The sequence below is a fragment of the Pantherophis guttatus genome, chromosome 5 (assembly GCF_059756535.1).
Source record: "Pantherophis guttatus breed Tessera chromosome 5, ASM5975653v1, whole genome shotgun sequence".
NCBI lineage: Eukaryota > Metazoa > Chordata > Lepidosauria > Squamata > Colubridae > Pantherophis > Pantherophis guttatus.
The window spans coordinates 105356325-105383273 of NC_142067.1; the positions used below are offsets into that span (position 1 = coordinate 105356325).

The window sequence follows — 26949 nt, forward strand, 5'->3', positions numbered from 1 at the left end:
CTTTAATTGCAAAAACATGTTTGTGGTGTTGAAAGGGGGTTTAGCGTAAATCCTTCCTTTCCAAGACTGATGTCAAAAAGTTTTTTTCTGAAGGAAGATGAGTTTGTATCAGGTCTCCAGACTGAATAAGTGGCGAGATGGTACGATTCAGCTTATATGTTTTGGCTGTCCATCAGGACAAAGATCATTATTGCAGCTATTCAAAGGCCTCAGGATTCTTATACACCAGGGGTTTTGTTCCCCTGTTTGAATGTGTCTTGATTTGTGTTTTTCATCTCCACTGTTCAGGCAACTTAAGGAGTACTTAAGTACTCTTTTTATTTTCTAGTGTATTTCCTAGTTAATAATATAATGAAGTGTGAAACAATATTACGAGAAATGCCAAAAACATTTTCCGTCGGCCATTATCCTAAACCGGTAGATATGCAAATTGATTTTGAATGAAGTTTAGTATTGCATGAGAATGGGGGCCAGAGATGAAATTTTATTTTGTGATATCTCACATGGCTTCTGTTTGGCAGAGTGCAGCATCATTGTAAGAAAATATTAGGATGGCTATAGCTTTCTTTCAGTCTAGGGCCTAGGCATAGACTGAAGTTGTAAAATGATGATGTTTATTTCACTCACTTTTTTGTATTCTGATTTCTATCTGCTTATCAACAATGAGGGTAAACATATAGAAATATTGTATTGTGATGAACACAACTGAGGTTTTTTATAGTTTCTCCTCCCCAGCTTTGGAAAAGTATGGGCCACAACTACAAGGTATACAATACTGTATTAACTGGTCAAGGACTAACTGTTACTGAGATCAATAGATCTTAGAGATCTATCCTTTATTGACAGAGAAGGCAGCCAGGACATTATATTGAAACAAGTAGGAATTGCTGATAAAAGGGAATATTTATAGTTCAGGGTTGAACTGTGGGATCCCTGGTGCTCTCTGAGTTTGATGGCTTTCTTGCAGATGTTTCATTACTGAGCTACGTAATATCATGAGTTTGCCAGGTACCACACAAATAGGAATTATTTCTATATAATGGCTTGTCTACATTCAAAAGAACATACGATTTTAGGCCTCTTGGTCCATCAAACATATTAAAGGAGGCAGAGGTGAAATGCTACCGGTTTGCTCTGGTTCAGGCAAACCGGCTGGGGCGGGTGGTTTGGCGAACCAGTAGCGGCGGCAGCACGAGGGTCCACCCACCTGCCCAGATGTCATTACTTCCTGGTTTTAAACAGGAAGTAATCTGTTTTTGACCCTCTGATCAGGCATAGAAGGCTTTGCACATGCACAGAGGGTCCAAAATCAGATGGTGCATGCACTTCCGAACTGGTAGCGAAGGTAAGTAGATTTCACCCCTGAAAGGAGGCATTACTCTACTTTAATGGGTTGTCTATAGTGAAAAAACATCCACAGTGTACATCTCACTTAAATATCCCCATTGGAGGCAGTCCATTTCAATGTAGATAGTCCATTCCAATGTGTATCAATATCAGGAGATACCAGATAGACTTTTCTCATTAGCCATGTGAAGCCCCTTTGATAAGATTTCTTTGTTTTTCCTGTACGTGAAAATAGGTATGCCTTGGGTATGTTTTATAGGGAAGGACTGTATTAGAAAAAGTAGCTCAAAATGTCCTTATTCACACAGAATTAACTATTCTTTATTAATTCTCTGGCCATTTTTCTTTAAATTAAATAGTGGCTTATTAAACTAAACTTTTAATTTTTTAAATTCAAATAATTTTATATTAATGTTTGATGTTTGGGAATTTTAGAATCAAAACATTTACTTATTTTACTCAGAGCTGCTGAAGATTATCTCTGCTCTTGAAAGAGTACAGATTTTGGGCTATATTCAGGAGGGCAGGAAGAAGGGGGAGGGAGGGAGGGAGGAAGGAAGGAAGGAAGGAAGGAAGGAAGGAAGGAAGGAAGGAAGGAAGGAAGGAAGGAAGGAAGGAAGGAAGGAAGGGCATGGCCAATCCTTAACAGTGAGTGTAAAATTATTTTGCTGTGTATGAAAAGTTAAATTGATAGATAGGAAGAAAGTTGAAGGTGAGAAAAGTAAGTACAAAATTGTTTTGGATATGTGCAAACAGAATGGTACTCTTTAAATTGTAAGATTGAATTGAACAATAGATGTGAAGTTAAAGGAGTTTGATAAGAAGATCTCTTAATTAAAAATACTTCTTGTTTGACGGCATCTTAGTCGGTTTCTTTTACATCACATAATGTTCTCTTTTAATGTGATATACATTTATTGTATTAACAGTGAGGTATTAATAACATTTCCAAGTTTGAACTGAGGTAAATAATTATGATCATATGCTAAGCACGTTAATCTATGTTACATGTAAATAAGTGAAATTCCAAAAGTGTTGAATTATAGTATCCACCAGAAGACACTGAATTACTGGTTTAATCCTTGTTGGGAATCATCAGATGCTGGTAGCCAGATGCTATGTTATGGAGTTCAAGGTCTTGGGTGGGATCTTTTAACAGAGCCTTATTTTTTCTTTACTTACATTTAAATATAAGTAATACTTTTGAAGACACAACTATATCAGCCTAAAACAAATTTTAGACATTGAACATCACTGTACATATGGTATTTATAATGAGCATTTAAAAGAATCTTTGAATTTTCACAATCTTTAATGCTTCAGACCTCCTTTTTTCCTCTGTCTTTTTGTTTTATTGAGAAAATTATATGAATATATGCCATAATAATCAAGAATATCTAGACCAGAACATCTTGAGGGAAAAAGTACATAAGTACAGAAATAGTGTCTTTTTTTTTTTTTTAAAGAAATGGCTTGAGCCTAGAATGGTTTGGCCTATTAGAAATGTAGGCAGCAGTAATTTCAGATCCAAAATGAAACATGAATGTCCCTTTAGATATCTCATGGGAGAACTGAAAGTGTTCACTAATCAAATGGAAAGTGTATGATTTCAGAGTTATAGTATTCAATTTTAGACTCACACAATTTAACTCTCTAACACTCAGTTTAAAAAGCCTAAGAAAACTATATCTTGCTGAGATTACAGATAATGCCCTGCCATTGTTTCATCTCTCAAAATGTTGAAATGCAGCAATCTAAACACACCTTCCAATCCTATCTCTTTCCTTCACTTCACTAAGCATACTATAGGAGTTGGTGATTTCTTGTAAAATATGAGGTTGGACTTAAAATATCCTACCTGTTGCTTGTAACCTCCTTTAATGTCTTCCATGTTCTTCAGCTATTATATTTCAATTAAATACTCAATGCTTTAACATTAGCAGAGGTTTGAAGCAGGCAAAAGCATTGGTATAATTAAGACCATGTTTATTATTTATGAAGCTTTGTATAAAATTTAATGGATTCCAAATATTGTTGCTGTATTTAATATACCTATGTTAGTAACTGATCATTTTTTCTTTTACTTGATTGTAGCCCTTTGCTTAAGCAAGATTTTGCTCTGCTTCAGTACTGGTGTGCTAAATTCATTTCACATTGAAAACAATATAGGGCACCAGAGCATTTTGAGTCACTCTGATGCCCAAAATAAAAACATACAGCAGCTTGTAAATGTATGGAAAGTGTGTGTGTATGTGTGTGTGTGTTACAGATGCATACAATCATACATATTTCAATGTAGGTTCTATAATGCAATATATTTTTTCTCTGTAAATGTACCAGGGTGCTTTCCTTATTTTCAAATGAAGAGCCAAGACATTTGGTTAGAAAATAAAAGCAAATATTCTGATTTCTGTAGACAAAAGAACACATCTTTAGCAAACTTGGCCTTTTAGCAATCAGAGCATACTCAAAATATTTCTAAAATTGTATCCCCACTTATTCCCTCTGGCTGTTAAACTAACCCAGCCTCCCAAAGGGAACCCTGGACATTTCTAGAACCTCTGGGAGCAGTTGTGTATTGAATAAGTGGGGGTACAATGATTGGTACTTATTGCTGTCAGGGGAACATCTCTGACCTTTGGTTAATCAAGGGTCAAAAAATCTGGGATGCGCTCTACTGAAATTCATTCCTTAAAGGAGTATGGCGTAAAAAGTTTAATAATCATCTGTCAAGCACTGTTAATTACTGCTAATTATATTTTCATCTCGGTAGCTCTCCTGTTTCACAATTAACATGAATGGGAGAAATAACAGTACTTTTTTTTTAACATGGATTTGAACAATATCAGGGCTATAGTTAGACACATAATACCAAGAAATCACTGAGTAAGAGAAAAATTCAAGGATGAACAGTAGCCAAAACAATTGGGTGGTTTCAAAAAGGGACAGGATATTAATAAAATAAACATGATGTTTAAACAAGGAGGAATTAAAAAAAACTTTTATTTTTTTAATAAGACAAAACACACTCTCCTTTGTCTCATCTTTTTGTTTGAGAATGTAAATATGTTGATCGCAGAATTTGTCGCCGTTTTCAAATAACTACAGCTTGTAAGACTATAGTATTTTCAGCTACCATTGCCCCCATCGTGGTTAAAAGTAAGGCTGTATGAACATTAAGAACAGTCATTATGATACTAAAATGAAATTCCAACTACGGCTTTGACTAGCTCAGATCCCAAGTCTTGCCTTTTCTTACACCCAATTGTTTTATTTTGTTGTTTCGTTACATATGATTATTCCCAACTTTAAGACTCGTTCTAAAATACAGAGGCCTTCTGAAAATGAAATGGCAGCCTTTTCAGTTTTGCAGACCAGTCAGTGAGGTGGATATTGATCCATCTTTTCCTGGAACCCCAGCGCGCCAGAAGGTGATACAGTAGAAAGTCCTTGCAAGTCTTCCGGGCCTTCTGTCTAATTTGGCAGAAAAAAACAATGTAGGGCAACAAAAGAATGATCTTATAGCGTAAGAAATCTCCATCCCGCCCTTCTCCTCCTCCTCCTCCCTTGGTTACAAAAAAAAAAGAGGCTTAATTTTTTTTCAGCTCCAGACAATGATTTGATGCTCACTCTTGCATTGAAACAGTTGCTGTCGTAACAGGCAGGAAACAATTTTCTTTTAATTGCTGAAATGATTCGGAAGTGCTTCGTGTGCTGCTTCTGTGCAGCAGATGCTGTGCATTAATTGGCCTGTGCAGGACTGACCCAGGCTTCCTTATAGCAGGCCCAATACTAGGCGCAGAGTTTAAATAGCTTATTTATTATTTTGGGGAAGCTGGCAAACATGGTGTATGTTCTTGTATGTGCTGTATTTCATGGTCTGCTGTTCCAATGTCAGGAGAGTTTCCAGCCCTGGTAATGTATTAGCAGCAGGTCAGCTCTAAATAGCATCCATCAGAAGCCTTTTTCCCCTCCCCCTTAAGCCCCCGGTCCAGATATACCAATGACTGATGAACCTGTCTTTTGTATGAATGTTTAGCACAGTAGAAAGCCATATGCCACTGGCACGGTTTCCTGTTCAGGCTTTCCAGTGGCTAGAGAGTAACAGGGTGGGGTGTGGGGGGGGGGGAGAGTCTCTTGCTTTTGCATCCTGTCATTTATAAGCAGTTCGCGTTTTGGAAAACAGCTCCAGATTTTGCGAGCGTGTGCATCTCATTGAAGCTGCAAAACGTAAGATTTGAGGTTACCTAAAGGCAATTTGACTCCCCCCCCTCATTGTGTTCTTTAGGCAGGATATTAGGGCTTGTCCTTAATAGGAAATCTTGTTTTGTAACTCCCCGTCTGTTCTAAGCAGACCTCACCCCATTAGAAGGTCCTCCCTTGTGTGGGAGGACCACAGCTGTTACCGTAAATCTCATCCAGTAACTGTATAACCCCCCATTTTGTGGTTCTGAAGGATGAAATTGAGAAATGGAATACGGTGCACTCATCCTTTACCTCTCCAATTTTAGACCCGTGCACATCATTTTCATGCTTTTATTCCAAATCAAACTACATTAGTGAGCAACACCACTCTCGGCTCAATGGGTAGCATCAAAGACCCCCTTTTTTACATTGCTGATATTTTATTTTATTTCTTTCCTAAAGGGTGGATGACTTAGTCGTCTCAAAAAATCTGGGCTGCTTCTTCAAGATTTTGTAGCTGATTCAAAAGAGAGAAAAAGATGAAGTATTTTAAAATGGAATTTCCCCAAAGCAAACAAAGCTACCGCTTAAATGTTACAAAAGGAAAATAGAAAGCTTGCAGTCTGACTTAAGAGGTTTCCATTTCTTTAAACCTTTGTGAAAGAAGTGGATCTATCTCGTTATGATGGAATATGGGGGCTTTAATAGAAATAAATGGATGAAATCATTAGCACAACAAAGCAAATGATAAGCTTGAAGATAAAAGTCTCTGGGGAAAGAGTTCTCTGAAAATAAATAGGACTTGATAGATTTCCATATCATTTATAACTTCCCTTAATTACACTTGGAAGACTTGCCAGTAAAACTGGAAAATTGGCAGCCTATATCCATTATAGCAATTTTGCCAACCATGGCAAGCAGCTGGCTTTACTGGATTTTATTTCCCATCACTCACAATTAATCATCAGCTGAAACTCTTCAAAACATAGCAATACTGTGTGACATTTGGGGCTCCTTAAAATGCTAAAATCTGCTGAGTAAATGGGCCGAGGTTTCTATCCTTCAAGCTAGCTCCTTTTGGTGCGAGGCAGACCGCTGCTTAATGAATGCCACTTTGATAATCAGAGGCGAATGTGAACCTTGACCTGGTGTCAGAGGAGAGGATGCAGCAAGCTGGGCGAAAGATACGAGAGTCAGATCTCCAAACTTTACACCAATTAGACAGAGTGGAGAAATACATCAGGGCCGATTGGTTTTATCAAAAAGACTTGCAAGGCTTGTGACTGTTTTGTAAGCCTAACATTGAAGATACCCTGTCACAATAATTAAGTCTTGATGACTCACAGAAGTATTAGGGAAGTGGGCTAGGTTCACAAAAATCGGTCTGAGACCTCATTGTACCTCTAAATGTCCATAGAAAAACCATTAGCAATCTTTTGTTATTATTTTTTTGTGCGCCAGTTTCGATAAACTATTTATTCAAGAAGCCCTGACATATTTTAATTTTCTTTGCATAAGCTTCAAAGCTGTACAAATCCTCAGTTTAAGCCCACATTTTGGTTTCAGTTGCTATAATGAACAGCTATAATTTAAAAATGGAATTTGAAGAATTGAGGCAAGACACCATTGAATCTGATGTTATACTTCATTTTAGAATGAAATGTTAAATATTATTTTTCACATTTATCTTTAATCCCAGCACTTTTGATTCTGTTTCTTCCAAATGAAAAAATATATTTGAAACATAATTTGCATTTTTTTTTCCTTTTTAGAAATCAGAGAGTTTAAAACTGAAATTGGTATTGGTGAATAAATTTTTTGGGTTGTACTTGATAAATCCCTTTCCCCATTTCAAACCTTCATTAAAACCACTGATATATAAAAACACATTTTAATCACAAGTGGAATTAATTAATACAAATTATACCATTCGATATGATTTGTATATATGTGTACTTTTATGCTAGCTCAATCTCTTTGGAAAAGTTACTGGGTTTTAAAAGCTGAACTTAATCCTTAAATGATGAAAGAGGATATTTTAAAGATCTCTTAAGTTATTCATTTTCCGGCTTAAATAATACAGGCAGGCAAAAAGATACACACAATTATGCAGTGAAAGAAACTGAACAAAGCCCTAGAGAATGAATGAAGTAGGAAATTGTGAGATATTGGGGACTAATTTTAGGATTTGCTGTTTTGCAACACAGTAGGAAGAAAAGACTATAAAGGATTGACATAAAGAATAATTATTAAATGTGGTTGCTTTAAGTGACACTTTCCACTAAAGCCATTTTAGACAAATTAACTATTATTAGAAGTAAAGCCACAGTGTTTAAATATTGGGTATCTATGGAAATACAGTTTTTTCCTCCCTTAAGGTAAAAAGTTGAATAGGTGAGTTTATCTCCAAAGGCTTCCAACTATTATTTGCTCTTTTTCCAAATACAGATTTCTTTTAAAATTCTTCTTTATTTGAGAACTCCACCACAAAATTAAGAAGAGCTCAGTTTTAAAGGACATGATTTGATACACAAAAATAGGACTGCCTTCAAATATATTGTAAAAGGAACAGATTTGTTCTTATTTTTACCCACAACATAATTCTCTCATGGAATAGAGGGTGTTAATTCAGTAGGAAGATCTGTATTGTCCTGCCCATATATTTATGTAATTCACACAGACCCTTTCAACCTTAAAGAAGAAAAGCATGCCTGTATTTATTTCCAGGGGAGATGGCTTATAGTGTAATATTCTGGCTTGGAAAACACATTGATTGGTCCTATTCAGAGGTCAATTTCACATATAACCAATTTTCTATTGGGATATCATGCTCATGTTGACCATTGTATGTAGCACCAATATGAGGTCAGTATTTACCTCATAGTAAATAAACAGTTTATAGTTTATAAGCATTTGATAAAAAGTTATATGGTTTTCTAGTCATGTATATAGTGAAATCTGTGTGTGAACATACAGTTCACGTATGATAGTGTAGATGAAAAGATAGATAGCAAGGAAATAGATGGGAGCACCATGACCTGTTGTGTATAAAGCCTGGTAATTTGTATTACACTCCAGAGACTCAGCAAACTTCCAGGTGGAATTTATAGGGGTTTTTTTTGTAAGTAAAACAAACAATGGGAAAATCCTAAATATTAACCTGTGCCCATGTTGAACTATTTTAATACAGCATCTTCTCAACTGATAGATAATAGCTGGAGCCTTTTAGGTCACATGATTTTTCTTGCAAACTTGTTGGGAAGTCACAGAAGTAAAATGACTGAATACCCATGCCATTGTGTAAACAAAGCATCATTCTAGATTAGAAAATGATAGAGGTTTTTTTTTTAAAAAAAAAACCCTTTACAAAGAGATGAATATTCAATGTGTGTACCATAAATTGATTTTAAGTATGACAGGAATATTATTTGTTAATATATTTCATTTTTTCCCCTTTAGGATGAGAATCTAAAAGAATCAGAACTGTAAATTTTAAACACAATTGAAAAATATAGTATCATAGCAGGACAACTGCAGATTATAAATATTAAATGTGTAAAAGGAAAGAAGGTACAAAAATAGTAAAAAACCTTCTTGAAAAATATAAACAATTTTGAGAAGTTTCTCTAAATTTTCCCTGTTTTAGACTGCTACATGCAGGAGAAACATTAAGCAGTATAAGCCCATACATGCCCATAAGTATAATTTGATATAGTGTAGCTCTGAATTTGATTTTCTGACTTTGTATAATATCTAGAATAATTTCAGTATTGATTGCCTTATATTCAGAGCTTATATTAAAGTTATTTCTTTATAATGTACAATTTTGTAATAGGAATTTTATCTAAGGCTATAGATGGTAGTTCTTCTGTACCATTTGTTTACTGTATATATGCATTAGGTGAAACTGATTATATTTCAATTTCTACTTATTTAAATAAGAATTTGGTCATGATTTGTTTATTAATTTCAATGAATTTTCCTGAAAAAATTAAACACAATAAGCATTAAATATTGGAAGGGAGGCTGTTTTTTTTTTTTTTATTACCCTAACCCTATTAATTCACCTGGTATTTGAGATCATTTTATGGAAGAACATTAAACCATTGCCAACAGTGTTTTGGAAGCAATATTACAAAATCTCCAAGACAAACGGGAATGCTCTTTTGCTTTATATTCTCTCTTTCTGTTCCACATCCTCCATCCCCTTCAGAATTTTGTTGGTCCAGAGTGGATGGCCTGGTCCATGCTGCCTTCTTCAGAAGCAGTCGCTTTTGAAGAGAATATTAGAGAAAAATATTCTCATATTTCAGTCATGATATTTAATTGTTCTAAGGCAGGGTCTCCAACCTTGGAAACTTGTGGACTTCAACTCCCAGACAGCTTTACTGCCTGCTTTCCTCTACTAGCAGGGTCCAAACAGAATCGCTTTATTAATTTTCTGAAAGAATGAAACAGCTTGATGGCATTTTTTTTTTAACATCAGTGCTATCTATTGTTTTTATCAGGTTGCAGAAGGTCAAGAAATTTGCGTGATCGAAGCTATGAAAATGCAGAACAGTTTGGTTGCTTCTAAAACTGGCAAGGTATGTCTTAGTTACACTCCAGCGTCTTATAATACTCGGCAGGTTGAACATAACACTATTTAAAGAAAGCAAAATCTGGCATTACAGGGTCTTATACTCAGACTGTAGTGATATTTATTTATTTATTTATTTATTTTTCATATTTGTATACCGCCCTACTCCCGAAGGACTCAGGGTGGTGAACAGCCATAATAAATACAAATACATATAGAATTTAAAAACTATTAAGAAACAGATTAAGTAATTTAGGCTCAAAGATTAAAAACATCCAAATTTATCTAAAGAAGTTTAAAACCCAATTTAAAAGCCAGTTTAAAAGCCAATTAAAAAGGGAGAGTTAGGCCAGACCAGCTTGTTGGAATAGAAATGTTTTCAGGGCACGGCGGAATATGCGTAAGTCTTGGATGTTTCGTAACTCCGGGGGAAGCCCGTTCCAGATGGTAGGTGCCCCCACAGAAAAGGCTCTCCCCCTGGGGGCCGTCAGTCGACATTGTTTGGCCGACGGCACCCTGAGGAGTCCCTCTCTATGGGAGCGAACTGGTCGGTGAGAGGCTATTGGTGGCAGGAGGCGGTCTCGTAAGTACCCTGGTCCTGAGCCATATACCAGGACTTGGATTATCAAAATGTTTAATGTCACAATTTAATAGCAAAAGCATCGTTCCTGGAATGTTCCAGCTGGGTGACCTTGGGCCACTCATTCAGTCTCACTGCACGGAGTTGTTGTTGTGGGGAAAACGGGAGTAGGAAACTGGGTTGGATATGTTCACTGCGTTGAGTTATTTGTAAAAATAATAAAGGTGGGATATAAACAAATAAAATAATAAAAATAAAATAAAAACCACTATGGTTAGACCTTGATTTATGTCCATAACTGAGGCCAAAATTTCTGTCGCCAAGCAAAGCAATCGTTAAGTGAATTTTGCCCCATGTTACGGCCTTTTTCCCGCAGTTGTTAAGTGAACCATGTGGTCATTAAGCAAATCTGGCTTCCTCCATTGACTTTGCTTATCGAAAGACGGCTGGGAAGGTTACAAATGGTGATCACATGATCCCGGGACACTGCAACTTTCATAAATACATCCCAAATGCCCAACTTTGATCAAGTGACCATGGAGATGCTACCACAATCGTTAGTGAGCAAAATGGTCAGAAGTCCCTTTTTTTCAGTGCCGTTGCAACTTTGAACTGTCACTAAACAAAGGGTTGGAAGTCGAGGACTACCTGTATTACATGCGAGATCCCAGATGAGCTTTTCCCAACTTTCATTTTGGACGTGTCCCATTAGGTCTCACTTTTGCATAGCCACCTTTTATGTATTACGCACATGGGCAAATGTGCATTTATAGAACTGGTATAAGGCCATTCCTTGCTTGCTACAACTGGACTAGCATATTTTGTTTGTGGTAGATTTATGCCCTGACTTTTCTTCACAACCTCAAAACATTTGTCTGTTCATTCAGAACATTAAAATGAATATTTAAGCTTGTAAGAGGGACAGCGGTGTAAATTGATCTAATTAATAAATAATATAGCAGCATTATGTAATCTCGGGTACTGCTGTGAGTTTAGAAAAACCACAAACGAAACAAAGAAAAGATGGAAAAGGCCATATGGACTATCCCATATAGCTTCTTGCATCCTGCTTTCTACAAGATGATTGAACTGATCAGAAAAATATATAGTGTTAAAGAACAAACATTCATTTATTGAGGCAGTATTTGAGTAGAAATGGAAACATGCAAAATGTACGTAACTTGTACATTTTGAGATCTTCCAAAAGACACTTTTTTTTAGGTATCAGTAATTTCATCTTTGTTTACCATCTTGATACGGAATTGACTATGTATGAGCTTAGGAACGTGTAGCCCATTTGCAAAGGACTTCGTGCAGGGCAATGCCACGAGTGATGTAACCTCCAAATCTGTTCCTTGAGGAACTGAGGCTGTTGCTTCTTCAAAAATGAAGAAAACCACTTCAAGGGCTTCATACACACATAAATACATCCCCCCCCCGGACACTTATATACAAAAAACACTTTGCCTAGTCAAAGTAATTAGGCAAAGCCACTCCAATCATTGGCAGAGTCTAATTCTCTAGGTGTAACTAACTACAATTTAGAAATAAAAATGTGTTTAGAACCCATGTATTTTATTTTTATTTTTTTTGTGCTGCAGGTGAAAGCGGTACACTGCAAAATCGGCGATACTGTTGGGGAAGGAGATGAACTTGTGGAATTGGAATAAATCATTTCTTTCTAAATTTACCACAGTCAGAGTAGCCTATTTTATGGTCAACCAGAAATTAAAATGAATGTTTATGAATGCAAAGGAGTTATGGAAATTCAACTATTGCTACACTTTTTTTTTTAATATTACAAAAAAACAAAAACAAAGTAAAAATGGAGTGAGTTGATTTAGGTGAGCTTTCACAATTTAAATTAACATTTCCCTGAAACTCGCACTTCACTACATTATAAATATTTGTACATATGAGATTTGTAATTCTTTTCATTAGATCTATTTACATGAACAAAATTAATAAAATCAAATTTTGGCTTATAAACTATGTGTGATGTTTAAAGCTTTTAAGATAAACTATTTTAAGATGTTTAAACTTTTTAAGTGTATATAATGCGATTGGCAATATTTTCTGACAATTTTTCAGTAAAAGTATATTAAAAATAATTAAGGTTTTCCTACACAATCTGAACTTTTGTGTACTGTGCTTGACTATATGTTGGTGTTATGAGACTAGCTGACAAGACTTCTATCCAACAAAGGACAAAATAGAGCTATTTTGATGCCTTTCAGATGTTACTAGATTCATACACTCAGATGAAGGATACAGATGAAATTTTTGATGGAGTAACTTATCAGAGACCAATTAAGATAGCAGATGTAAGGTACAAAGACTCAAATTGCTGTTAATCAGATTTATTGCTAATGCATATACACAGGAGTCTAGTCAATTAACTAACAATCAGCACTAAATTGGCAGTAGATAAGAATTAAGGGAATTCAAGAGAGGCTGGACTTGGACTGCTTATGGGTATGTAGACTCCAGGTTAATTCCTCTCTTGACTCTGCTCCCAGGCTCTGCTTTTCCTTCCCTTACAGCAGATGAAGAAGCAATGTACTATTGTCCTCCGTTCTCAGTATATACTGCCACATTTTAAGAAAGTCTAGATTTATTTCAAATGGAAGAGACTACCTGTTTCAGGTCCTATAACTCTAGAACAGTGTCATTTTTAAAAATATCAAAATCCATGATTTCTGCAAATTTTGAACAAGTTATCTTATTTGAAACCAGTAGTAATATAAGAATTTTGTCAAATTTTAATTCACCACTATACAATTAACACTTTTAATTCATATTTATTTATTTATTTATTTTTAAATTTGTATACCGCCCTTCTCCCTGAGGACTCAGGGCGGTGAACAGCCAAGTAAAAACATAAACTACAAACATTAAAAACAATTAAATATATATATATAAATTTGGCCCCATGATTAAAAACAATAACAAACAATTAAAAACATTTTAAAAAGTGTTAGGCCAGCCCGGCTTGCTGGAAAAAGAAGGTTTTAAGGGCCCAGCGGAAGGCACCGAGGTCTTGGATTCTCCTTATCTCTGGGGGCAGCTGATTCCAGAGGGTAGAATTATGATATTATGAAGAAAATCAGCATGTATGAAAATTATATACAGTATTGCAAGAAGTCAATGGCAAAAAAGAAATAGGTGCAATCACTGATATAAAAGCTTATGCACTGATGATAAAAATGCAAGAATACTGATGGTTCAGAACTTTCAACCAAAAATAAGCGATGCAGTTTTTAAATAACTGAAGAAGATATTAGGAGGCAATTTAGATATACTATAATCAATAGCTGAGTAGAAATATTCATTAACCAGAAACGGGCTGTAAGGAATGAAAAAATAAGGCACAACAGTATCACTTTTGCCTCCTATTCCATTCATGTCCTCCCCCCATTTATTCATTTCACAATTTGGGAAGTGATAGGACTATCTGAATATTTGATAGCATTCTAACATAATTTAAATATTTAAATTACCCTGTTTAACCTTAGCAAGACAAATGCTTCATCTCATGAGTTCTGGCATTCGGATCATTCTTTCATCATCTTATTCACTTGGACGTTCACTTAATAACATAAGTTAATTCAATTATATTCTAAAGAGCTAAATTAGGTCTGCATTTCAGCATAAAATAGTAGATTTTCTTCAGCACCTGGGTAGGTGTTCATAGCTAAAAATATTGTTTGATTTTCCACTTCTATTCCCTGCTTTCTCGCAAGACGTACGAAAGATTATGATTCCCAAAAGAATCGTAGTTATCATAGTAAGGGAGATGCATCCATTCTGGCTGATAGGTAGTAGTGCTATACACATAACATTCCAGGATGTCTTTAATTGCTGATGCTCCTTCAGATGTGCTATTTTTATTTTCCCAGTCGAGTACCTCAACTCTCACTGGAGTACGCTGATACATGTTTGGACATCCTTCAAATTCATCAAGGAATTGCAACATCTGATCATCAACAAAATATATTTCTCCGGTAACACGGTGCCCTTTTCCTGGATTATTCAGCAAATAAGGGATATTATATTTGCCTGCAATCACCAGTGGGTATTTCTCCACTGTAAGTCCTCTGCCCTGGAATTGGGATGTCCCATGGGCCCCATTTATCATGTGTGGGTAGTTTGGCTGGCCTTTCTTTAGTGTCCCGTAGACAAAGACGCGGAGCATTCTTCCAACTGAAGGGACTGAAAGAAAGCAAGAAAGCATTAATTTTTGCATTTTGCATTAGCAGGCTTTTCACATGTCTCTCTCGTCAGCAACAAATACACTTGTTTAAAACAAGACAACAGTATAAACTGCTGTTTCTCACATCTGTATTAACATTTGCAAAAATGTATCACTACAGAGAACGTAATGAATAGTTGATTATTGTTATGCATATTAGACAACTTCCTCGTAATAAGTTAGTTTCTTTATAAAGTTTTATTGTTTTTCCAATAGTTTTTCCGCAACTGCGCAAAAAAGTGATTCCAGTGCTTTCTGCACCTACAATTTGAGCTAATAAAGGCCACTTCTCTTTAAATTTCTAATCTCTATAAATGTTCAGTAAAAGAATATTGACAACTCAGCAAAGATCAAGACAGTTTCAAGAACCTATGTCTGCAGAATCGTAACTTTGCCTTTAAATAATTAAATAGAACAAAGGAAAAAAAAAACAGAAGAAATTAAAAGGAAAAAAGCAAAATAACAAAAACAAATTGGATATAAGGGCTTTTCATACCTTTTTTTAAATAAAGTTCTACTTAACAGTTAAAATAAAGAATGAGCCAGTTTGGTCTAATAGGCAGCAGGCTAGAAAGCAGGAGACTGTGAGTTCAATTCCTACCTTAGGCATGAAAGCCAATTAGGTGACTTTGGGCCAGTTAGTCTCTCTCACCCCAATTCACATTAACTCTGAATAACAGAATTAGAAGGGACCTTGGAGGTCTTCTAGTCCAACCACCTGCTCAGGCAGGAGACCCTATCTACCATTTCAGACAAATGATTGTCCAATCTCTTCATTGGCCTGAAGCTTAGTAAGGCATCCATAGTCTTTTTAGAAGTCAAGTGACTTCACAATAGGCACATGAACAGGAGGGTCCATTAAGCAGTGAATAAAAAAACAGAATTTACAAGCTTCCCAGTTGGCATTTAACAAGCAAAACAGTAAAGGTTTACAGGGAATTACAGGGAATGTGTATTTCTTGTGGGGAAAATAGGCGGAGGAAGGAATAGTATGTACGTTTGCCATCTTATTTACAAAAAATAATTTAATTTAATTTAATATTTGAATTTACATACTGCCCTTCTCCCTAAGGACTCGGGGCAGTGAACAGCCAGAAGTAAAAAACATCAAATACAACATTTAAAAATAAATTAAACATTTTGGCCTGATAGTTAAAATCTCCCATTAAAAATCCAAATTAAAATACACAATTGTAGAGATTAGGCCAGCCTGACTTGATGAAATAAAAAGGTTTTGAGGGCCCGACGGAAAGTACGTAAGTCCGGAATCGTCCGTATCTCCGGGGGGAGCTCGTTCCAGAGGGCAGGTGCTCCCACAGAGAAAGCTCTCCCCCTTGGGGGCCGCCAGTCGGCATTGTTCATATCTTAAAAAGTAGATTATCTGATTGTAATCTCCAGACATAATTTATGTCTGTGAACAGTTTGCTCAGAGGTTGCAAGTCATATCAGATCTTCAGTCCACTGACCCTTTGAGACCATGAGCTGCTGTGGCACAGTGGTTAGAGTGCAGTACTGCAGGCTACTTTTACTGACTGCAATTTGCCAGTTCAAATCTCACCAGGCTCAAGATTGACTCAGCCTTCCATCCTTCTGAGGTGGGTAAAATGAGGAGCCAAATTGTTGGGGGCAATATGCTGACTCTGTAAACAGCTTAGAGAGGGTTGTAAAGCACTGTAAAGCAGTATATAAGTCTAAGTGCTATTGCTATTTCTCTTTTCAGTATTGAAGGATGAAGGGGCAGATAGACACACGGCTAGCTGTCTTTCTCTACACCTGAAAATACATGGAATAACAGGGCTCCATATACTTTTCACACACAAGTTTAAGGGATGTAACATCTGGTGGCCTCGAGGTGCATTTTCATCCTTAAGTGAAACAAGTTCTCATATTTCTAATACTTCTAAGCATGGAGAGCACTATCAAGTCGCCAAGAGTCAGAACAACAACAGTTCTAATAAAGAATGCAAAATGTGTTTTGAGTAATGCTGAATCTAGTTCAGCCCCTGAGATTATTTGTCAGTGAATTTAATAAGCCATATTGTTTTTAACAGAGAAGAAAATCCCACTAACAGAAATAAGGGTTGAGTTTCATCTTCTCTGTGTGTATATTATATCCCATGTTTAAAGTAGCTTTTCTAGCACAAAGGGGAAAAAGCCTTTATATTTATTTAAGTCACAAGATCCAGTAACACCCCCTTTTCTCCCCAATGGTTTTATTTAATGAAAGCTCAATATACCTGATGCTTTCAGGATTTTCCTCTGACAAAAACTGCCCAGGAAAGACCAGATCTGTTTTTCTAACACAACAATGTAATCTCTAATTATCAGGTGCAGCGTAGCCTTTCTCAGGCTGGTGTCCTCTAAATATGTTAGACTATAACCCTCCCCATCACCCCAGATGGAGGTGATCACTGTAATGACTATATTCAACCATCTGGAAGCTAGTAGGTCAGGAAAAGGTAATGGAGATTCTCTGAAATAGGGGTGCCCAACCTTGGCAACTTTAAGACTTGTGGATTTCAACTTCCAGAATTCCCCAGCCAGCATGGTTAAGTCTGGCTGGCTGGGAATTCTGGAAGTTGAAGTCCACAGGACTTCAAAATTGCCAAGGTTGGACACCCCTGTTTTAAAGGGTGGACAACGCACCTGAACCTGAGCTTAATTATACATAAACTTAATCTTCTTCCAAATCCTTTTTCTTTTTTCTCCATTCGTTAGAACATGTGTTGTGTATTGTAATTGTCTGTATTAAAATTGGCCTTCTAACAGTCCAAAATGCTTGTAAGTGGCAAATGAAACAAATGAACCAAGCAAAATGAACAAATCACCAAACCCACAAAAATATTTCTAGAAAAAAATCTAGCCTGAGTCTCTGGAGTTACATCTTTCCTCCTAATGAAAAACTTAGTTTGTACCTGTGTGCACGTATATGTCGGTTCACGGCATGGGGAAAATTATGCGTATCTTGGGACATTGTTTGTATACTTATGGCAGTTTATGACTATTTACCTGTGAGAGCTTATTTTTTGTATCTATGCATGTTGATAAGACACGGAGTTTACCTTAGTTCTTGATGTACCGGTACTCTTAGGCTAAAACTAAAAATTTTTTGGCCGTGTTTAATGAATTCTTATGCTTTCAAGCTATAATTTCCAGAAATCTTCAGGAAATCATGTGAAAATCCATGCTATGTAAGACTTTAGAATACACTGGTTATTAATGTAGGCCCAAATTGACAATGACAAAGCCAGAGTAGCAAACAGGATAGAACACCAGACTACAGCAATTTCTCTTTTTTCTCTCATGGAATAGTGTTGTATTCTTTCAGAAAGACAAGAATGTAATGATTGTTGGTCTGGCTCCCTTTTGAAATACAAATATCATTATTTTCCAGATTGTGATTTCAGTTAAGATTGTGATTTGAGTAAGAAATGCAGACCTTCAGGAAGAAGGATTGAAAAAGAGTCAGAGTTAAATGTGCAGTTAATTCCCATTGGGGACCTGAGCTCACTTTGAATTCTAAATGGAGAATTGTAAAACAAATTGTTCACAATCAAGAGGTCACTTGCCAGAGTTAGTAAGTATAAAAAAAAGGAAATGAAAATGTGCATTAAAATCTTCATATCCATCTGCAAAAGATATACTTTATTTACATTATGCAATTTTTTCATTGGGAACATAGATCTATGTTTTAACAAAAGAGAATTATTTTCCTCGCACAAAAAAAGAAGAAAGCTTCTTCATCTTCATGTATCATGGAGAAATGAACCTCTGGTTATTCTCTTACAGGAGGGGTGTCAAAACTCAAGGGAGGCGGGCTGGATCCGGCCCATGGGGTGCTTAAATTTAGCCCACGGGGCAGGCCTAGAAATCCCAAAGGACCAGCCCGCAGTGCCTCTGCCAGCCAAAACAGGCCACGGGGGCCCATTTTTATTAGTTGAATAATAAAAATACAATAGTATAAATAGCTTTTCTGCCTGGAAAAGCAATTTACTATTAAACAATGGGATATAAATTTAGAACTAAAAAGGTTAGTGGAGTATGAAGAATAAGTAATAAATCTTTGCCAGTAATATCTGTTAGAAGAGATTGCAAAATGGTTATAGTAAACAACTGTGGAAAGAAAGAAGGGAAAAATGCATCTTGAGCCTATGTCAAATGCCCACTGTGACTACACCCACCCTGGCCACACCCATCATGACCATGCCCACACCTGGCCACACACCCGGCCCTCCGAGGTCAAACACAATCCTGATGCGACCCTCAATGAAATCAAGCTTGGCACCCCTGTGTTACAGAATTGATTCCATGGGACAAAAAAACTCTCCAAGGCTTTGATTAAAATATAGGAATATAGATTTCCTTTTAGATCCTGGTTATTGGCAGTCTATTTCACAGAAGTAAATAGCTAGCCAGGAAATTAAAGCTTAAAATAAGACCAATGTTTGTAGCAGAAACCTTTCGGCTGCCTGCTTAGCCTTCACATTCCCTAGTTGTTCTGAATTCCGAGACCAAGCATACAAGATGAATAATCCTGGGTTCTACACGTAACTACAATCTTCAACAACTTCTACCTTTCCGTTCTTGAGATGTTCATAATCAGACCAGTGTCCTGGGATAGCAGAAGCAGGACACCACAAAGTGTGTGATAGCAGCAAGAATAGGGGTAAAGGTAGAACTGTCAACTGTCAACTGTCACTTCTCCTCCACTAGCCTCAGCCACTGTGTGAGGGCTTGGTGGATAAAGGAGAAGCCAACCGTCAGAATTAACTGCCATTTGACTCAGTTGAAAATGGCAGCACTATAAATAGCTTCAGGATCTCTCCATCTGAGCCGCCTGTAAGCGCTGAGTGTAATGCGCTTTAAATCGCCGCTTTAATTCTTAACTATAAAGTATCCTCCTGTCTCAAGAGTATGCCGGCAAGGCAGGAACTCACAAGCCGCTGCTGTAATAAGGGCTACTCGATTGAGGGCGGTTCTACTGGTGTACCGGATAACCAGCTCCTCGATCGCGACAATCAGCTGTAAGGGGGAAACACCGTTTCCTTAAAGGTGCTAATTCAAACTGTTAAAAGCCACGGCCAGCGTCCCAGCCGGGAAACGCCTGTTCGCGCCTCTGTCAATTAAAGCACAGATCGTAGCCCTCAGCCTACCACTCCTTAAAATTAACAATTTTAACTAAATAGTCGCTAAATTACACAAGACACAAGGCACTCAAGTCTAGTCACCAGTGACTGAGTGAAAAGACTGACCATGCGCAGAAGGAGGAGGCGGAACCAAGCTGTGGAGGAAAATTTGATTGGCACTCAGTCTGGCTAATGGCGAAGAGGAAATCCCAATGAGTGGAGTGTCGGAACAACGAGGAGGAAAACAGGGTATCTGTTACACCATCCCTTTTAACCACTGACATACTTTGTGAAATATGCCAATGGTTAAGAGAAAAGGGATGGAGGTGTGACAGATAACTTATTCCTGCTGCTGTCTCATTGATGCATCAAAAGAGAGATGAAGTGACCAGGAAATATCTAACTGTAAGAAGCCAGAAGGCTCAGTATGGGTACGTCTTCAGGTTGCTCATGAGTTCTGATGAGTGCCAGGCAGCGTTTTTGGAAATGGTTTGCCCATAGCTGAGATAATGGGATGGGCCAAGGTCACCCAGCTGGCTTTGTGGCTACAGCAGCTCCTGGTTTTTAGTCTGGTGCCTTAACACTACACCAAGCTAGCTCTCAGAGGGGTTTAGGATTGCTGTTTTGTGGTGGGTTTTGTGTGTGTGTGTGTATGCTGTTTTTCTTGTTAGAGTTTAAAGTGGGAATCATTTAACTCTAAATCAGTTAAATTATCATGATTTAAATAACTGGAATTTCACTGTCAAATGCTGGGCAAGCACTGATTTAAGTGACTTCACAGAATATTGGTTTCTGTCATGGATATGATTTCACACCAGAATTCTGATTTGGATTTTATGCCAGACACTGATTTTGTTGCCCTCCACAAATCAAAACATTTGATTTTAAACATTTCCGAAATGATACACCAGAATGGGAAATCAAGTGCTGAAACACGTCACATTTTACTTGCACTGTTTAGCTTAGATCGGGGGGGGGGGGGAGGGGTCAAACTCTGTTTCATTGAGGGCCGCATCAGGGTTGTGTTTGACTTTGGGGGGCTGGGGTGGGCGGGCCAGCTCAATGTCACTCGTGTCAGGGGCGCCTGTGGTGGCCTGAGCGCTTTGCCAGCAAATACAAGCTCCCGAGCTCCGTTTTAGCTGCCATGGCCTTCTGCAACCCTCTGCCAGCAAAAACGGAGTTTGGGAGAGCCACATGTGGCCCTCGCAAGCTGTTTTTGCTGGCAGAGGCACCACAGGCCTATCCTTCGCTGTTTCCAGGGCGACCCCCTGGGCCAGATCTAAGCACCCCATGAGCTGGATCTGGCCCCTGAGTTTGACACCCCTGGTTTAGATGTTCAGGCAGCATCTTCCAGGTGGCATTTAATTAATGGGGAATTACATGCAAGGAACACCCCGTAGCCTTAAGTGTACATGACTTTGGTTACGTCAGGACCAGCTCTGGTCCCCTTTGGTGGTTTAGCTTTGGCTTGTATGCAGAAAGAGTGACAATCATCTTCTCTTTTCCCTTCAAGGGAAAACCAACCAGCTCGTTTTTTCCCACGGTTTTTGCCGCTTCTGTGGTGGTGGAGGAGGGAAGAAGTGTGACAGCTGAAACTTCTGCCTTTTTTCTCTTTTGCATGGAACAGAGCAAGGGATCCTCCTGGTGGTTCCCATCCCAAGCAACTTTCTGCATCCTTCGACTAATCTGCAGGCATTGTTTAAAACAGATTTCTCCCCCAGTCTTTGCTGTACCCTGCAGTCAGGATTCCAGCTATTAGGGGGGGAAATCCAGGTTGCAAAATTACTTGCAATTGAGTCATTTTGTGCAAAAGGATACCATGTTGTTGTTTTTAACCAGATGTATGTACACAAATGTGGATGCTAACTTTTCTGTTGCTCCAAGACTTGAAGGTGTTTTTTTTTAATGCTTATTGTTTTAATTGTTTTATAGTTTTAGAACCACCTAGAGTTACTTGGCTGAGAAGGACAGTTATATAAATTGAATAAACAAAATTGAATAAACAAAATTGAATAAACAAGCCACTTCACCTCTATTGAAAGGCTAATTAACCATCTTATGGCAAGAGGAAATAATAGCTGGTGCTTAATTTTATACAATGACAATAAAAAAATAAACAACTGGGCAGTATAAATAAAACATATAACAGTAGAGATAGATGTACTTCAATTTGTATTCCAAAGGAAAGTTGGCAATTACAGTATTTAACTAGTTCTGACTAGTCAGAAATTAGGCCTCACAATATCCTTCAGGACAAAACAACTTATTGAAAAGATTCTGTCATGAAATATTCATACTGCAGCCATTAAAGTTTAATATCCTGGGAAAATGAGTGAAATCTGTATGTCATTTTTAAAAGCAATTTCTTTTAACTATAACTGACAGCCTATCCGATTGCTGGTAAGGCTTATTTGCTATTACCTAAGGAAGGAAAAGTAACAGTGTTTAAAAAAAAATGAAGCATACGGCGTACGTTGGGGTGGAGGGGAGAACAAATTAAAATAACTGGAAAACCTTAACTAGGATCATTCATTCAGACCTGTTAGGATGCTTTTGTTTTCAAACCTACTAATTCAGTAATTTCTTGTAAGAGCATTAGAAGCATATTAATAGCAGCTGTTACTAGTCCTGGTGTCAGCAAGCAGAGCATGTTTTTTGTTTGTTTTTTTAAATTAAAACTTTTATTAAAAATTAAAGCCAATTTACTTATACTAGTTCCCCACTAATAGTGTATTTATAATCTCCCTGAACCATCACTGAAGTGATGGAAAGCTTCTTGTTTTGGTGCCAAAGCTAGACTCTAAGAGATGCTATAAGGTACTTAAAAGGGAAATGAGCTCTCACTGAATCCCGCCAGAGACACTGAAGGACAAGCTGTCCACTCATTGTTTGGCTTCTCCTGGATTTGTTTCTTGTTCGGCAAGAATGTAGAAAATGCCCGTATTTAGCAAAATAGCGGTTACTATGATGGAAGGAACAGCAGATGAATCGCTGCGGTGTTACATTTTCCACATTTGTCTGCCATTATTTGGAATCAAGCGGAGTGAATTAACTTAAATCCAAAGGACTTAAAAGACTGATATAAGTCTACATTTATTCATCCCCAGAAAAAAACTCAGATTTAAACTTGATCTGTCAATCAGGCTAGTGTACTGTATATATTTATTTAATAATGGTGCAAACACAAAAATGATAATTTACAATATAATTCAAGACTTTCTAGCAAGAATATTAGCACAATATTTTGGATTCTAGTTTTAAAAGTTTTGCTTATAACTGCTGAATGAAGAGCAGTGTAATAGTAAAAAGTTATCTCTCAAGATTCTTTGTTCTCTGCCTCTATTTCCTCATTTGGCCAAACCTAATACACCGTACAAAGGTTTTGTTCTCTAGGTAAATCCGGCAAAAGTAAAACAAAACAAAATAAAAGCTTCAGTAACCAAGAGCTAGGAATTTGATATGATGAAAGCCATTTTCATAAGATAAAAGCTGAAATGGACATACTTTACATGTGATTTTCTGTGATTCAGTTTTATAAGATTTTGACTATATATTCTAAAAATTTAGAAAAACGTACTACAGGTAGTCCTTGACTTATGACCACAATTGAGCCCACAATTTCTGTTGCTAAGCAAAACATTTGTTAAGTGAATTTTCTCCCATTTTAAGACTTTTCTTGCCACAGTTATCAAGTGAATCATTGCAGTTGTTAAGGTAGTAATGGTTGTTAAGTGAATATAGTTTCCTCATTGACTTTGCTTGTAAAAAGGTCGCAAAAGGTGACACTGCAACTGTTGTATATATGAATCAGTTACCAACCATCCAAATTTTGATCACATGACCATGGGGATGCTGCAATGGTGGTGTGAAAAATGGTCATAAATCACATTTTTCAGGGCTGTTGTAACTTTGAACAGTCATTAAATGAACTGTCGTAAGCTGAGGACTACTTGTATTTATTTTCATTAAAAGCCTCTGACTGAAATTATTAAAATTTTAATTTAATCGTTTACTTTCCTGCCATTTAGAGGAGAGGGAGCACCCCTGGCATGGTGACAAAACTATCCGACTCCTCACTTTTCCCTTTCTTGAGTAAACTGTAACGGCAACCTGGTTTAGGGGAAGAGAAACAAACCAATTTCTAAAGCTCAAAACCCCAAGATCCAAAGCAAGTTAGGTTACAATATTCCAGGGGATTGGCTGGTTGCTTAAATGGCAGTCTTGGCACGAGTGCTTTATAGCTCATAAAGGACATATGCCCTGCCAACCCCACCACCACATTTCTGGAACTTGGCAATGGCTCGCCTTTATGACCAGTTGTATTGGTCATGTGAGCATGACTGTGATTTGTGATTTTTTTTAAAAAAAGAAATACCTGTATATGTGTTCTGCGGTTGCAGCCTGACAAAGCAGAAACACCAGCATCTCTGTCCTATTTTTTTTTTCTTACACCAAGTAATCAAAGGGAAATTATTTAAATTTTAAATTATTAAAAGAGTTTCCGTATGAGAGACATAGGAAACCTCCAGATCCTTTGGGCAGAAGATGAAGTATGGATGGCTCTATAAAGATCCTAACACACCTATTTTTACTTTTATTGCAACACAGCATCCTATTTTTCTTATCTTTTTACTTCAATAACTTTACTTTCTCTGGAAGAAGGAAAAAAAAAAACCCTCACTGTTGGCTCAGTGACCAGATATAGTTACATATTAATTCTTTAGAAGTTCCTGAAAACTGTAGGAAGCAGGTGAAAAAACAAAATGCCTTGAACTTTAAACCTGAGCGCAGTCTGTTTGAATAAAGCGAGTTTTAAGGTCACTCTTCACTCAGTGCTAACTTTCAAGAAGGACCCACAGGCCAGAAGAGACTCCTGGGACTGCATCCTGTTGGTTCTTTGATGCTTTCATTTTGTAACTTGCTATTTTCTTTAGAGGCAGACCATGGGCTTCCTGCTTGGGCCAGCCGCTGTCCAACCTTACCAAATATCTCAGAAGCGTTTATGGCAAAACACCTTTCTTACATTAGCCAGGGAGGCACCAGTGGAAACCACAGCGCCTTTGAAATCAAAAGGTTAGAGCCTTCTCTCAGCAGTTGTCCGCTCCGAAACTATGAAATCCTGGTTTGTGAAAACAAACAGCATTACGACCATTGAACAATACCTGTGAGAATGCTTTGTATTTTGCTTCACAGACAGATTAAGTATTCGGTGATTTGAATTTCATTTGAAACAGGACCGCTGTTTACTTGCAGCTGTCTTTTAAAGGTCAAGAAGTCCCCAAAGAAATGAAGGAAGGTATGAAATCATTTTTAAACATACATATCTGAAAGGTACATAAAGCATGCCGCATCACAGAAAATTCTAGACTCAAAACTGCATCCTCTTCCTCTCTAAATTCCCAAATCACTGGTGAGCTGTAGCATTCCCGTGATACATTTATAGTCTTCCCCGAACCAAAGTACTCCAATACCTGTTTCTAAGAATGGGTGCAAACTCCTGTTTGAAACATGAGTCAGGCATAGCACTGTATACATGGCATTCCTTCCACACTGAAGTTTATTTATTTATTGGTTTGATTTATATGCCGCCCTTTTCCAGAGACTCAGGGCGGCTTACAATGCGTTAGGCAATAGCCTTCATACTTTTCTATATACCTGCTTAGTAGGGCTTTCGGGGGCCCCCTAAGCGGTGTTCCTTTTTATACAAAGTCAGCTTATTGCCCCCACAATCCGGGCCCTCATTTTACCTACCTTGAAAGGATGGAAGGTTGAGTCAACTTTGAGCCTGGTGAGATTTGAACTTGCAGTAATTGCAGGCAGCTGGTGTTACTTAACAGTGCTTTAGTCTGCTGCGCCACCAAGGCTCTTGCAAGCAGAATGTTCCACTTCAGCACTGGGCTAACATATAGGCATGAAATGAAACCCAGCGAGTAATCTTGACTTAACAGAGAATGTGCTTCACAATACTTCACACATAGTTGAGAAGATTAGTTGGAAATTCTAAGCAGAATTGACTGCTTCACTGTAAAAAATGACTGTGATAAATATAAAATTTATTATTAAATTTATCCAAACTGACGCTAAGCAGCAATCATTAATATTTTATTGAGACCAGTCCAGAGACTCTAGACTGCCCTTTGCCTGCTAATAGATAACCATAAAATGAAGTAATATAACAGCTACGGTATTTTTTCACAATTATTAATCCAACAACAGAAATGTTTAAACATTAAAAAAAGATAAGATTACCAACTGTTATCTACATGATAGTTAGTACCCATGTGTGCGTTCTTTTATAGGTGGTGCTGGAAATTAGTAATCTCTGAATTATACTCAAAACCCAAACAAGTGCGTCTCATAGAGTGGTGGTGTCACATAGGTAGTCCTCAATTTATGACTATAATTGAGCCCGGAATTATGGGTTTAAGTTGTGCTGGTCATTAAGGGACTGACCCAATTTTATGACATTTGTTTACAGTGGTCGTTAAACAAACTCATTATTTGCATTTGGCATTTTTGGCTGGAAATTGAAAATAAGCGCGTTTCCAGCAAAAACCTTCCCCCTCCCCCATAAATCATAGTCACATGACTGCAGATATCAGAATTTTGAATCTGAGTCATAAGTACCTTTTTTGAGCTCGACATAACTTTGCATGGTTGATAAGAAACCGGTCATAATGTGAGGACTATCTGTATTGCAGCAGGCTTATTACTGTCCATGCTTACAAACCAGCTGAAGCTTCTGAGTGAACTTTCAAGAGCAGCTCCACTGCCTAGGACATTAGTGACCATCTGGAGAGCCTTCTGATTCAGGAATGGGTACAACTGGCACATGAGATGAATCACTGCAGAGGCCCTTTCTCCATTGGCCACAGCTGCC

General features: G+C 37.4%; 2 protein-coding genes across 7 annotated transcripts in view; one reads left to right on the forward strand and one right to left on the reverse strand.

The window, feature by feature from the left end:
• PCCA (propionyl-CoA carboxylase subunit alpha) overlaps window positions 1-12680 on the forward strand; it is a 233271-nt gene extending 220591 nt beyond the window's left edge. For all 3 annotated transcript variants that reach the window (XM_060686585.2, XM_060686586.2, XM_034418252.3), the window contains 2 exons: window positions 10041-10118; window positions 12293-12680. In XM_060686585.2, coding sequence (XP_060542568.2) covers window positions 10041-10118; window positions 12293-12361 — 147 coding nt within the window. In that variant the 3' untranslated portion in view covers window positions 12362-12680. The remainder of the gene's footprint in view (window positions 1-10040; window positions 10119-12292) is intronic.
• A 1586-nt stretch (window positions 12681-14266) lies between these two features.
• The window catches only part of TMTC4 (transmembrane O-mannosyltransferase targeting cadherins 4), a 90421-nt gene continuing 77738 nt past the window's right edge, over window positions 14267-26949 (reverse strand). For all 4 annotated transcript variants that reach the window (XM_087871519.1, XM_034418237.3, XM_034418227.3 and 1 more), the window contains one exon: window positions 14267-14903. In XM_087871519.1, the coding sequence (XP_087727645.1) occupies window positions 14413-14903 (491 nt within the window). In that variant the 3' untranslated portion in view covers window positions 14267-14412. The remainder of the gene's footprint in view (window positions 14904-26949) is intronic.